Raw genomic sequence first — 13,179 nt, 5'->3', positions numbered from 1 at the left:
TTGCATACAACTTTTACTAGCGACATTTACTTGTAGCTTATTAGTTCCTGAAGTTTGTCTCTCTCCCATCTGACTGCACACCTGGGGCTATTTCTCTGCTAGGTAAAATTTGGAAGTTGGAAGGAGAGCTGCAGTAGCATCGCACAGGCTGGCCGCATAGATGCCTAAGCCTGCCTGTTCTCAGTGGGTTTATCCCTCCTGTTCAGGCCGAGGAAGAAAAGGCCTGCTTCTCTCCCGAGATGATTCATCCAGAGCTCCTCACAGGAATCTGTGCAGAGATAAAGAATGTAGATCAGTGCACTTTACTAGAAAAGAAAATCTGCTGAACTAAACTGTGCAGGCTAGAAGCTCAGTTGGTTTACATTCTGTTGTTGGCCTCCAGACCCTGCCGCTGCCTGGTAGAGCATGCAGTACTTGGATCGGAGGTGTGTAGGAGCGTTGGTTGGGCCTGTACCCGACACTGCCTTAGCCTGCTGTGCAGTTTTCTGACACCCACCAGCCCAACCAAGGACGCCTGCCTGTAACGTGTGCCCACTGCTGGTTGTGCTTTCTGTTCCGGTTGCTGGTGTACGTGCATTCTTCTCAACTGGCTTTCAGATTCCTGACCCTAGACTGGGGGAGGGGGAATCTGCTCGGCATGCCAGAAACAAGTGCTAATAGCATCAGGTAGAGAGGAAAGTTTCCTCTGGGACTGTATTTGTGACATTTCTTCTAATTACAAAGGATTTTCTCACCTTAATTTTTTTAATTGTACATTTTTGAACATTTATTTTTGTCATTTTTATTGTTAAAAGTGTTAAAAAAATATATAAAAAGTGTTAAAAAAATTATGGATTGGTCACATCTAAAAATGTCCTCAGTAATGCAATGTTTTCTGCTTATGACTTTAGTTGATTTTAAAGTACCTGCAAATTCCTGCTAATTCAGATTTTTCATGTCCTTTTCTCCACATCCCTGACAACTTACACAAGTATTACATAGTTATGTGGTATAGTAATAGTTAAATTGCATGCAGGTAGCTCTCACTGCAGTGAGTACCCCTCCGTGTACTTTGGAAGGCACCTGTTTTTAGAGGTTGACACTGCTTGGCCCTGGTGGGTGATAAGATGGCATCAGCAGTAAGCAGGATGTGTAGGTGACGGCCTCCCAGTAACACTCCTTTTCCCCTCTTAGCAGATTTCAGGAGTATTTTTCTCACTCCAAAGACTGGTGCCTCTGCTGTGTTCTCGATGTTATTTCTTTGACTTTTTAAATCAGCCTCTTTCTCTGCTTCAAAACTTTTGCCTCTGTTATTATAAGCTTGCTCTAGTGATCCCCACCCTTGAGAATGCCATCTTTTGTCTTTTATTCCCCTCCAGTTAGCACCTCCCTTTCTCATGACTGCTCATAGAGACAAACTTAATTGAATCTTGACCTCTTACTTATTCCTTGTTATTTCAAAAAACTTCAAACCTGCAGAAAAATTGTAAAACCATACAGTAAATCCTTTTAACTCACCTAACTTCACCATTTTTACTGATTATATCTGTGTCACTTTTGGGAAAAGTTGCAGAAACCAAGACTTCTTACCTCTGAACACTTCAGTTTTCACAGCTCTTCCAAGGAGAAGAGCAATTAAGAAAATTGAACTTTGGTACAATAACTGACACCTAACATAGGGTCCATATGTGGATTTTCCTAATTGTCCCTATAAAGATCCTTAGGGCAACTTTTGTTTTTCCCGTTCCAGGATCCTGTCCAAAATCATGTGTTTTATTCATTTGTAATATCTCTTCAATTTCCTTTTTGTGTGTGTGTGTGTGATTCATTACATGATCTTCAGTTGTCTTTAATCTGAAACCAATCCTTCAAGCATATTTGCCTTTTTTTTTTTTTTTTCTCCATCTATTTGAAAGGGTGAGTGAGTGAGTGAGACCGAGACAGGGAGAGAGATCAAGATCGATACCAGTCTTCATTCCACTGGTTCATTCCCTAAGTGGCTAAAATATCCGAGACTGGCTGAAGCAGGACCTAGTAACTCCATTCAAGTCTCCCCTGAGGCACTCGTATCCGCCGCTTCCCAGGCTCCTTAGCAGCGAGGTGCATTGGAAGAGTAGCCAGAACTGAACCAGCGTGCCAAGGGATGTGGGTGTCCCAAGTGGCAGCTTACCCTGCTGTACCATCACACCCGTGCAGCCATTTGTGTTTTTGAAGCTGTCTCTACTTGGTTTTCCTGATTTGTTTCCATAGATTGAGGTTACTCCTTAACTCCTCTTACCTGGCTCTGTCTGTTAAGGTCACAGTCACATGGCACGAGGCATGTGTGCAGTGTTTTGTCCTCTGCCTCAACAGCATTCCTGTTCATTGTTCCCCTGTTTCTTCGAGCCCTTCTCTTGTTTTATTTGCTGTGTGATGCATTTGTTGTAACTCGGGTCACCGTGTCTGTTACCCCTAGTACCCCTTACTCTTTCTTGTCCTTTAAATACGGTCCTGGCCTTCCAGCCATATTCTTGCTTTGGGTGGCATGTATTCTCATGGCTTGAAAAACCACCGAGAGACCAGTGTGTTGCTGTCCCTTGCTCTGTCATAGTCTCCAGCTGCTGCTTTGACGCCTCTCCTGCTTACTGCATCCCAGTGCTCTCTGGGCCTGCCTGCCTGCCTCTCGGTTTCTGGGCCTTCTCTAGTGAGTGGGTCCTCCAGTCTCTAGATTGCACAGCTTCAGTTGTCTCATGAGGGTATCCCTGCTTCACATGCTGACCTCTCGGGTCCATTATCCACACAGCATTTTATTTACATATATATATTTATTATGTATTATTTTATTTATTTGAAAGTGTTAGAGTGGTGGTGGGAGGGGGGTCTTCCAACCACTGGTTCTTTCCCCAAATGACTGCAGTGGCCAGAGCTGAGCCGATCCAAAGCCAGGGGCTTGGAGTTTGTTCCGGGTCTACCAAGTGGGTACAAGGGCCCAAGGATTTGGGTCATCCTCTGAAGGTTTCCTAAGCACATTAGCAGGGAGCTGGATTGGAAGTGGAGCAGCTGGGTCTCAAACCGGCATCCATATGGGATGCCAGTGCTGCAGCCAGGGCATTAACCCACTGGGTCACAGCATGAATCACATCATATCATGTGCATATTTCTGAACCTGTGTTGATTTTCATCCTATTTAGAATGAAATTTAAACGTGGAAGATTTTGCATATCTGAGCTCTCCAATCTCATTTCCTTCTCCCCTTTTCCTGTCTTGAATCTTGCTGTTGCCATGCTCTTTTCCCTCATCATCCTGTTGCATACTGACTCTGCTCAGTAAAGAGCTTAAGTGTTACCTCTTTAGTTTTATCTCTTTATCCTTCCAAAACCTAGTTGAGTTAGATTATCCCACTCAGTCTCTGTCACAGCCCCCGTTTCCATTATTGCTGGAACCACAGCTGGTTTTGTGTCTTGTTGAGACGCTACGTTCCGTGCAGGCAGGATCCCTGCTTTGCTTGTTTGAATTCTGTCTCTAGACACTTTGGGATACCTAGTAGCTCTGATGTGGAACTGGCACGTGATCCATACACGGATATTGAAAAGACAGGAGTGTGCTGCTTTCATGTCAGGGCCTGTCTCTGAATAATTGAAAACACTAGGAAGTTGAAGTTTTCATGTTTGTTGAGTTAAGCACCTTTAGTTAGGGAAACTTGGCTAAAATCATCTGGTAGCTTCATGAGGAGCCTCAGATGCCAGCTAGCTGACCACTAGGAAATAGAGAAATCTATATATGGAATAGTGGATGAAAAAAAGATTCCAGATTACCCAGAGTTCCTCGTTTTTCTTCCTCCTTTCTAGTTCTTTGTTCTCTAAGATTGAAGGTGTTACCCATACTTGGCTTTGCATTTGGACTGGTGGTAATCCAGTCAAAAATGCTCAAAGCACCATGAACAAAGACAGAAAAGTGGGCAGGACCCATGTCATCATTTTGGCTGTAAACTACTCCCCATACAAGAAAAGAGGAGTACGAAAACTCCAGTTAGGAAATGGATGAGAAAATGAAGAAAACTTGGGGGTCATATACCCCTATTACTCTAGGCCTGAGGTTTTGGGGTCTAAGCTGCTATCCTTCAACTGACAGAACTATTTTGTTTTCCGCAGCTGAAATATTTAATGAGAACTTTGGACCTGATTTTCGAGATGAAGAGACTTTCTTTTCTGTGTTTGCCATATTTTTTCCTGCTGCCACCGGTATTCTGGCAGGAGCCAACATCTCAGGTGACCTTGCGGTAAGTGTTGTGGAGAACGGTGCTGGTGACGAATTAAGAAGTGGTACACTTGCACTCGTTTTTACAGATAGCCTTAAAAACCTCTTCTTGTCTTCTAGGATCCCCAGTCAGCCATTCCCAAAGGAACACTCTTAGCCATTTTAATTACTACGGTGGTTTACATAGGAATTGCAGTATCTGTAGGTAAATAGCCTTACATTTCTTTATATGTTTCAGAGATTTCATAATTTACATATTTATGTTCATGATTTTTTTAACTTTTAAATTCGGAAATATTTCAATAAAAAGACGAGTGGCCTATTGTAATTAAAAACAGATTTAAAAGAAAGAAAACTAGTGGTGACTTTCATAGGAGTCATCTAAACCTCCAAATGCTTTATTGTATTTTCTCCAGAAGTTTTATTGTGTAGTAAATCAGAAAATTAAGTCTGTATCTCTTAAATTTCACTGAGATGTATTTATAGAAAACATTCATGTTTATAAGGAAGTGAATGTTACTCTACAAATTTATTTTCTTATAGTGATTTTATCTTCATGTAGTAAAATTATTATCAAGACCATTAAGCAGTGCCCATACTTTTGAATTTTGTTATGATAATATGAAAACACTGGCTTTGAAGAATCACAACAAAATAAGTTGAATAAAATCTTACTGTGTTTTTACTGAATTGAATGAAAGTGATTTCAATATCATTTTTTTACATTCATGGACTGATAGCACTTTAGAACCTGAATGTTTTTAAGTGATCCAACCAGTCTTCAGAGCTGAGAAAATGGAAGCTCAGCAGCTTTGCTACCAAAGACCGTGGCATATAATTTCTTGTTTTCATGGCAGAGAGAGTGTTACATTTTCTTTTTTTTTTTTTAATTTATTTTTTAAAAGTATACAGATTTCATAAGTACAGTTGTAAGAATAGTTATGTTACATTTTCTTTACAGCCCTTTAAGGCTCTTTACAGTGTATGATCTTTAATTTAATGAAATACTCTAGTCCAGTAAAACTCTGTTGGTGAATTTCATTTCTATTAATTGACATAGTTTGCCTACAGTGATACTTTATTTTACTTCCAAACTGTATCCTTTACTTAAAGCATGTGGTTTTGAAATGTTTTGAAAAATCAAGGATGATGGTTAAATTTTTAAGATTGGTTTATTTGAAAGGTAGAGTTGCACTGAGAGAGGGAGTGGTAGGGAGAAAGAGATCTTTATCCCCTGTTTCACTCCCCAAATGGCTGGGCCAGGCCAGAACTGAGAGCTTGGAACTCCATCTATGTCTCCCATGCCAGTGGCCAGGGACCAAGCACTTGGGCCATCCTCCTCTGCTTTTCCAAGGCACATTAGCAGGCAGTTGGATCAGAAGTGGAGCAGCTGGGATGCTGGCATTGCAGGTGATGGACCAACCTGCTGTGCCACAATGCCAGCTCCTATAGTTAAATTCCTTAATCATAATATAAAAGTATATTTTATCTTGATAACAATCTAAAGAATAACAAAAGTATGAAGTCATAGACTCTAAAATATGAGATTTACATTATATTTGAGTAATAAAAGTTCATTTTTGCCATATATTTATGTATTTGATGGAAGTACTGACAGATCTGTTTTCAGACTGAGAGGCTGGACATTTTTCTTAATAACAGGTAGAAAGGCTAATCATCAGTAATATGATGATAGACTAAATTGGCATTTAGATGGAATTTGCATTTCATTTGTCTCTAATACATACATACATCTCTGGAGTTCACTTTGGGAAAAGTAGCAAAATATGTGTCTTAAAAATTACTGTCATGTGTATATACATATACATAAGTTAGCTAAAGAAAATTTAGTTAAATATTTAAAGAATGATATAACTGTTTCTTTTACAACCTAGAAAATGATTGGTATCACAGATAAGTAATTTGTTTTTGTTTTGTTTTGTTTTTAAAGATTTATTTATTTATTTGAGTGGCAGAGTTAGAGAGAGAGAGACAAAGAAAAGCAGAGAAATCTGCCATCCGTTGGTTCACTCCCCAAATGTCCACAACAGCCAGAGCTGGACTGATCCTAAGCTAGGAGCTTCTTATGGGTCTCCCAAGAGGGTGCAGGGGCCCAAGTACTTGGGTCATCCTCCAGTGCTTTCACAGGCGCACAGGCAGGGAGCTGGATTGGAGCTGGAGCTGCTGGGACTTGAACCGATGCCCATATGGGATGCTTTAACCAGCTGTGCCATAGCGCCAGCCCCTATTTTCTTTTCTGTTTTTTCCAGCACTCTAAATATGCTGGCTCTTCTCACTTCTTTCCATCTGCACTAAGTTAGTGCAGCAGGAGAAGCCACTGTCCCTGACACTCAGAAGATAGGCCAGTAAAGACTGCCTGTACCACTGCAGCTGTGGAACCTTGCCCTGCACCATAGGTGCGGAACTAGAGCATCAGAACAGGAAGCACACGAGAGAGGCTGCTTCAGGGCTGGAGGGAGTCGCAGGACTGCACGCTGTGCACTCCTCCCACTGCTTTCAGGGGACTGCACGCCGTGCCCTCCTCCCAGTGCTCTCAGAGGACTGCACGCTGTGCCCTCCTCCCAGTGCTCTCAGGACTGCACGCTGTGCCCTCCTCCCCCTGCTCTCAGGACTGCACGCTGTGCCCTCCTCCCCGTGCTCTCAGGACTGCACGCTGTGCCCTCCTCCCCCTGCTCTCAGGGGACTGCACGCTGTGCCCTCCTCCCAGTGCTCTCAGGACTGCACACTGTGCCCTCCTCCCAGTGCTCTCAGGACTGCACGCTGTGCCCTCCTCCCAGTGCTCTCAGGACTGCACGCTGTGCCCTCCTCCCCCTGCTCTCAGGACTGCACGCTGTGCCCTCCTCCCCGTGCTCTCAGGACTGCACGCCATGCCCTCCTCCCCCTGCTCTCAGAGGACTGCACGCTGTGCCCTCCTCCCAGTGCTCTCAGGACTGCACGCTGTGCCCTCCTCCCAGTGCTCTCAGGACTGCACGCAGGACTGCACGCTGTGCCCTCCTCCCAGTGCTCTCAGGACTGCACGCTGTGCCCTCCTCCCAGTGCTCTCAGGACTGCACGCTGTGCCCTCCTCCCCGTGCTCTCAGACTACTGCACGCTGTGCCCTCCTCCCAGTGCTGTCAGGGGACTGCATGCTGTGCCCTCCTCCCAGTGCTCTCAGGACTGCACGCTGTGCCCTCCTTCCCCTGCTCTCAGGACTGCACGCCGTGCCCTCCTCCCAGTGCTCTCAGGGGACTGCACGCTGTGCCCTCCTCCCAGTGCTGTCAGGACTGCACGCTGTGCCCTCCTCCCCCTACTCTCAGGACTGCACGCTGTGCCCTCCTCCCAGTGCTGTCAGGACTGCACGCTGTGCCCTCCTCCCAGTGCTCTCAGGACTGCACGCTGTGCTCTCCTCCCCCTGCTCTCAGGACTGCACGCTGTGCCCTCCTCCCAGTGCTCTCAGAGGACTGCACGCTGTGCCCTCCTCCCAGTGCTCTCAGGACTGCACGCTGTGCCCTCCTCCCCCTGCTCTCAGGACTGCACGCCGTGCCCTCCTCCCAGTGCTCTCAGAGGGAGCTTTAGGGAAACTTGGTGCTGCAACACTGCTCTTAAGCGTAGATGAAGAAACTGCAGAATAAAGAGCTGTGCGGTTTATTAAATGTTAGTATTTAGATGTGCTATTGTAAAATTCGAAAAATTCTTTTCTCGAGTTCAGTTGTTGCTGTAATAGCTGTAATTTTTACTTCATATGCGATGAAATCATGTTATTAAAGTGTTGCAGTCTGAGGAATGGTTTTTACTATTGTACGTGATATGTTATTACAGATTATGAAATGCTTGTTGTACTATGGGAGCCTTCATCCTTACAGAAAGGTAGAGAGCATTTTCTGATGAGCCCATTATAGCTGTCACTCAGTGTCAAAATCTTGCAGGCGTTGTTCGTTCATGGTTAATCTTGTTTGTTCTATACCCTGTTGCTGTGCCCCCTGGGTTATTTGTAAGCAAATCTCAAAGACGAGATATTTGCTAATGTTCCAGTGGTTCTTTTGGAGACATAGGTTCAAATAGGAACCTAAGTACATTGGTAATTAGTACATTGATAATTAAATTTTCCTTCACAGAACCCCCTTCTCAAGTGTGATTTGACCCATTTGAAGTGTAAAATAGTTGGTGTATAGGCAAACATTTCTCCTTGTTTGGAAGTCTTTTAGCACAGTGGGGTATTTTTTGAAGACTCATCTATTTATTTGAATGTCAGAGTTAGAGGAAGAGAAAGAGATTCTATCCACTGGTTCTCTCCCCAAATGTCTGCAGTAGTTGGGGCAGGCCTGGAAGAAGCTGGGAGCTTGGAGCTTTTTTGGGTCTCGCACGTGGGTGCAGGTGTCATTCCAGCTGCATCTCGAACCAGCGCCCATATGCGATGCTGACATTGTTTTTGTATATGTTTAAGGACGTCTTGACCAGCTGGCTCAAGAAACAGTGGTGCTAATATATCATTTTTCATAATAGTATTTATGAGGTTTCTAAATGTATTTCTGTAAATATTTTTAATGAAAAGTTCAGTTACAGTTCTTAAATATTGGGGACCAGTGTATTTTCTGCATTCACGTCACAGTACATTCCCATGCAGTGTGTGTTCCTAGGCATGAGTAGGTAACCAGTCATTACTTGAATCTCCTGATGAGTTTATGTAATTCTAGGATGAATATACATGTTAGCTTTATTCTTCTCACTGTCACTTGTGCTCCAGGTTCATGTGTTGTTCGGGATGCCACTGGGAACGTTAATGACACCATTGTAACAGAGCTAACAAACTGTACCTCTGCAGCCTGCAAATTAAACTTTGACTTTTCATCTTGTGAAGTCAGTCCTTGCTCCTATGGCCTAATGAACAACTTCCAGGTGAGCATCACATGCATGTCCTCCAGATACCCTGTACTCCTGTAGAGCTCTCCCTACTATCAGATAGGACCAAAAGAAAGCCATAGCTTAGAGAAGGGAAGACTGTTCGGTTTCTTTTTTTTTTAAATTAGTTTATTTATTTGAACGTCAGAGTTACATAGAGAGAGAAGAGGCAGAGAGGGAGAGAGATCTTCAATCCGCTTGTTCACTCCGCAGTTGGCCACAATGGCCAGAACTGCGCTGATCTGGAGCCAGGAGCCTCCTCTGGGTCTCCCAGGAGGGTACAGGGGCACAACGACTTGGACCATCTTCTACTGCCTTCCCAGGCCATAGCAGAGAACTGGATCAGAAGTGGAGCAGCTAGGACTTGAAACGGCGCCCGTATGGGATGCTTTAGCCACAGTGCCGGCCCCAAGAATATTTCTAACATACTCAGAAATCCGGGTAACTCATCAGGCAAACTGGTGAAGACAGAAGGGTAAATTAGAGGCCCTTGAAGAGCACAGGGCTCCCAGGGTCCCAGTTGGATAACAGCATGTAAGATGTACTGAGTGTGCGCGTGTGGGTATGATGCGAGTGTCCAACTTCATTAGAAGGGGTCTCTCACCTGGGCTTTTTGTGGATTCTCTGCTGTCCACTTTTCGGACTGGCACCACACGTGCTTGATGAATGTAGTTGTGTCTGAGTCCTCAAATCAAGTCGTGTAAAGAATCTCACTTTGTCCTTTTCCAAAATCATTTTAGCTATTTGAGTTACTTCGCTTTCCATACAGAATTTCAGAATAATCTTTTGTGTATCGACAAAAAGTGTTACTGAGATTTTTATTGGAACTGCATTAAATTTGTGTAGCAATTTGAAGAGAATTGACATGTTTACTATGGCTCTTTTTTTATCTACGTTTGATTTCTTTTGTCAACATTGTGTAGTTTTCAGCATTTATGTAAATATTTTGTTAATTATACCAAAGTTTTCTGTTTTTATTTTAAGCAGTTTAAATCCGTAGTAACTGAAATAAGTTCAGTTTTCTATTGAGTGAATTTAGCAATTCTCCATTGTTGCTGTGTATATAAATGTCCTATAGAAAAGACATGATCAGTATTAATAGTGTTGTTACTCAATTAGATGTGGCCAAAGTAAAACAGTCGTCTGGTACAGTATGACTTAACAATAGAATTTAATTCTAAATAATGCTTACAAGTTAGCTTTAAAAATGGATGAGCTATGTAGAAATTAATATTACTTCCACAGTATTTGGAGACTATCCATTTTTCTGCTGTTAATAGCGTTATTAAAGTACTGCAGTTGAAATGAAAGGCATGGGTTTTTAGAAACTGACATGAGAACACATAAGGAAGGTAATTTGAGAGTAAGTCCTAGGATGGAACTCTGGGAAACTTACAGAATATGTGAGTCTGCTGATGGCAAATGAAAAATAAAACGTTTGCTCCCTAATTTTTTCAGTTTCATATAAACATAATAAAACCATACTTGAGAGTCAGATTTATTCAGAAGCTGGCATGTGTTATGCAGAATGTGTGAATTCTAGAATAAATTTTTTTAACCTAAATTTTTAATGACTTAATTGTTTTTGTTTCCTGTAGTGTAGTTTGAAGCAGTTGAGCACACTTTTCAGAAGTTACAAGTGTCAGGCCCGGTTATGTAATGGGAGTACGTGTTGTGTAGTCACAAGACTAGGCAAAATGGTCAGAATGAAAGACAGTATTCATGTCCAGCTAGTGATTCAGGCCAATTCTGATATAGATACTGTGTGTGAAAGGCACAGACGTTGGTCTCTGCCCAGTAACTGAAGATGCCAGTCAGGTTTCCGTAATGTTGCCTTAAAATAGAAAAGTGTATCCTCTTTATAAAATCTAGTATGGACTTATTCTAGCAAAGAGGAGTGTGGCATGAATAAAGATGCTTCTCTCATTTTAAGTAAATGATTTTTAAAATGCCTTGTAAAACAGTACAAAAAGGGAAATCCTATAAAAATATAAATCACATCATGCAGAAAATGAAGAATGGCGGACCGAATATAACTGGTCTGAGTGTGTAAGTGAAGTCTGCATAAAGTGTATAATAAAGGCTATACTTTATTATGCTGTTTTATGTAGAATTAACTTTTTGTGTGTTAGTAAAATGATTTGGTCTATCCTGTTTATCTAAAATTTTTAATTTGTATGTAGCCTTTTGTTGATTGTCCTCTGAAACCTTTGACTTATCATTGCATAATAAAATACAAGATGCTTTGTCCTGTCACAGTCAAACCCTTCATATACAAGGCCCTTCTGCTTTCTTGGCAGACTGGATTTTGGTCATTGTGTGTGTTGGTGCCTGTGTGTATCCATGCATGCTTACCTGGCTCTCTTCCTTCATTCAGTGCGTTGTGGCCAGGGATTGAACCCATAGCTGTGGTGTTAAGTATGAAATCACAGTCAAGTGTGTAGTAGTCTTATACAACTTAATAGTGGATTCCCTTATGTCCTTGGGCTCAGTTGGCATGTTCTTAGTCAGTGTAAATGAAAGGTGAATCTCCAGTACAAAAGTGAAGAATCTGGGTGGGGGTCACAAACCCCTGCTGACAGTTTGAAAATGGGTGGATAAAGCTGATGGGACGAGAATCCACACTCAGCGCAGTTGTGTGTTTTGAAGAATTCAGGTGCAGAAGGAACTCTGTGAGGAGCTCCTGTGCACCTGTCCTCCAGTTCCATTTACTATTTATTTTGTGCCCCCTTTACTTGATCTATGTATATCTGTATGTATGTTGCAGATATCCTCTTTCGTACCTCATTCCTGGACACTACACCCTGACAGTCACCTTGAAGTGTTTAAGAAATTCTGTGAAAGCACAGTACAGTTACTCCACTTAAATCCAACGCCAGTGAAATACTGTTACCTAAGTACATATTCTGCATCTGCATTTGCCTGTCAGTCCTGGTAATTGGCCTCCTTTGCTGGATCCAGGATGCCGTCTGGGACCACACATGGCAGCCATTGTTAGTCTTCATGGCACTGACAGTTTGAAGTGTCTAGTCAAGTAGTTTTGCACAGTGCCCATTGGGTCGGTTGTTATTTCTCATGACGTAAGCGAGCAGACCTTTTGTGTTGGTTCAAGAAACACATGCCATAGAGGAGTTTTTGAACGTGTATGCAAAGAGAGTTACACATTGCTGAGCTTCATCAGGTGTCAGCGCATAAAGAAATGTATTGATGACTCCCCTTCCCCCAGGGTGTTTACAGGCAAATTGCAGACTGCACATCCTATCCTCATCCAGCTCTAAAGGATAAGGTCTTTTTTGTAAAACACAACCAACAGGGCTTTGGAAGTACACTGTGCCACATAAGAAATATTCCTGCCAAAAACTTGTGCCTAGATCTGATGAACCGTCTAGACCCAACTGCCAGTTAACTAGAAATAGAGCACTGGAGAGGAGCAGGTTAACCCACTGCTGGTTTACTGGAAATAGAAGGGGAGCAGATTAAACAACACAGTGCAGATGCAGTCTGCAAACTCCAGAGTGTGGGGTCTCTGCAGGAGAAATGGCGTAAAAATAGTAAGATGAGAAGGAAGTGCTGAGTCGGTGGATTGAAGAAGACGGAAGAGACACATCCACCAGATACAGCGAATGCTCTTCTGTGGGATCCTGATTTGAATAGACTGCTTTTAGGAAGATCAAGTAAGAGATCATTTGATGCTGATTAGATTTGTGGCGCTGTGAAGGAATTAAGTTTTTAATTTGTCACGGTGGCATTGCTGCTCACGGTTTGCACAAATTCATAGCTGTTGAAGACATATCCTGAAGCACTTACACATGAAATGGGACCTGAGGTTTGCTTCAGAGGAGTGCTGGGGTGGACCCATGGTTGATTATCGGCGATAGGTGTCTTGGAGGTTCATGGTACCTTCTTTGTGTGTTGGAAATTTCACAAAATGAAATGTTTTTTTTTAAATATAAGGGCTAGTGGTAGATCTATTTTAAGAATTTGTAGTGAATATGCCGTTAATACTGTTTGTTATCAAGTCATTCTTAGCATTCATTTTCTTCATTAGAGTAATCAAGATGTTAT

The 13,179-nt window shown here is 42.6% G+C and overlaps 1 protein-coding gene across 1 annotated transcript in view; it reads left to right on the top strand.

Moving 5' to 3' along the window:
- SLC12A2 (solute carrier family 12 member 2) overlaps positions 1–13,179 on the top strand; it is a 97,666-nt gene that overhangs the window by 45,468 nt on the left and 39,019 nt on the right. The window contains 3 exon segments of the mRNA XM_062189231.1: positions 4,110–4,237; positions 4,336–4,420; positions 8,960–9,111. Coding sequence (XP_062045215.1) covers positions 4,110–4,237; positions 4,336–4,420; positions 8,960–9,111 — 365 coding nt within the window.

This window comes from Lepus europaeus, chromosome 4 (genome assembly GCF_033115175.1).
Source record: "Lepus europaeus isolate LE1 chromosome 4, mLepTim1.pri, whole genome shotgun sequence".
In the NCBI taxonomy this organism is placed as follows: Eukaryota; Metazoa; Chordata; class Mammalia; order Lagomorpha; family Leporidae; genus Lepus; species Lepus europaeus.
This window is presented reverse-complemented; position numbering and strand designations above follow the sequence as displayed.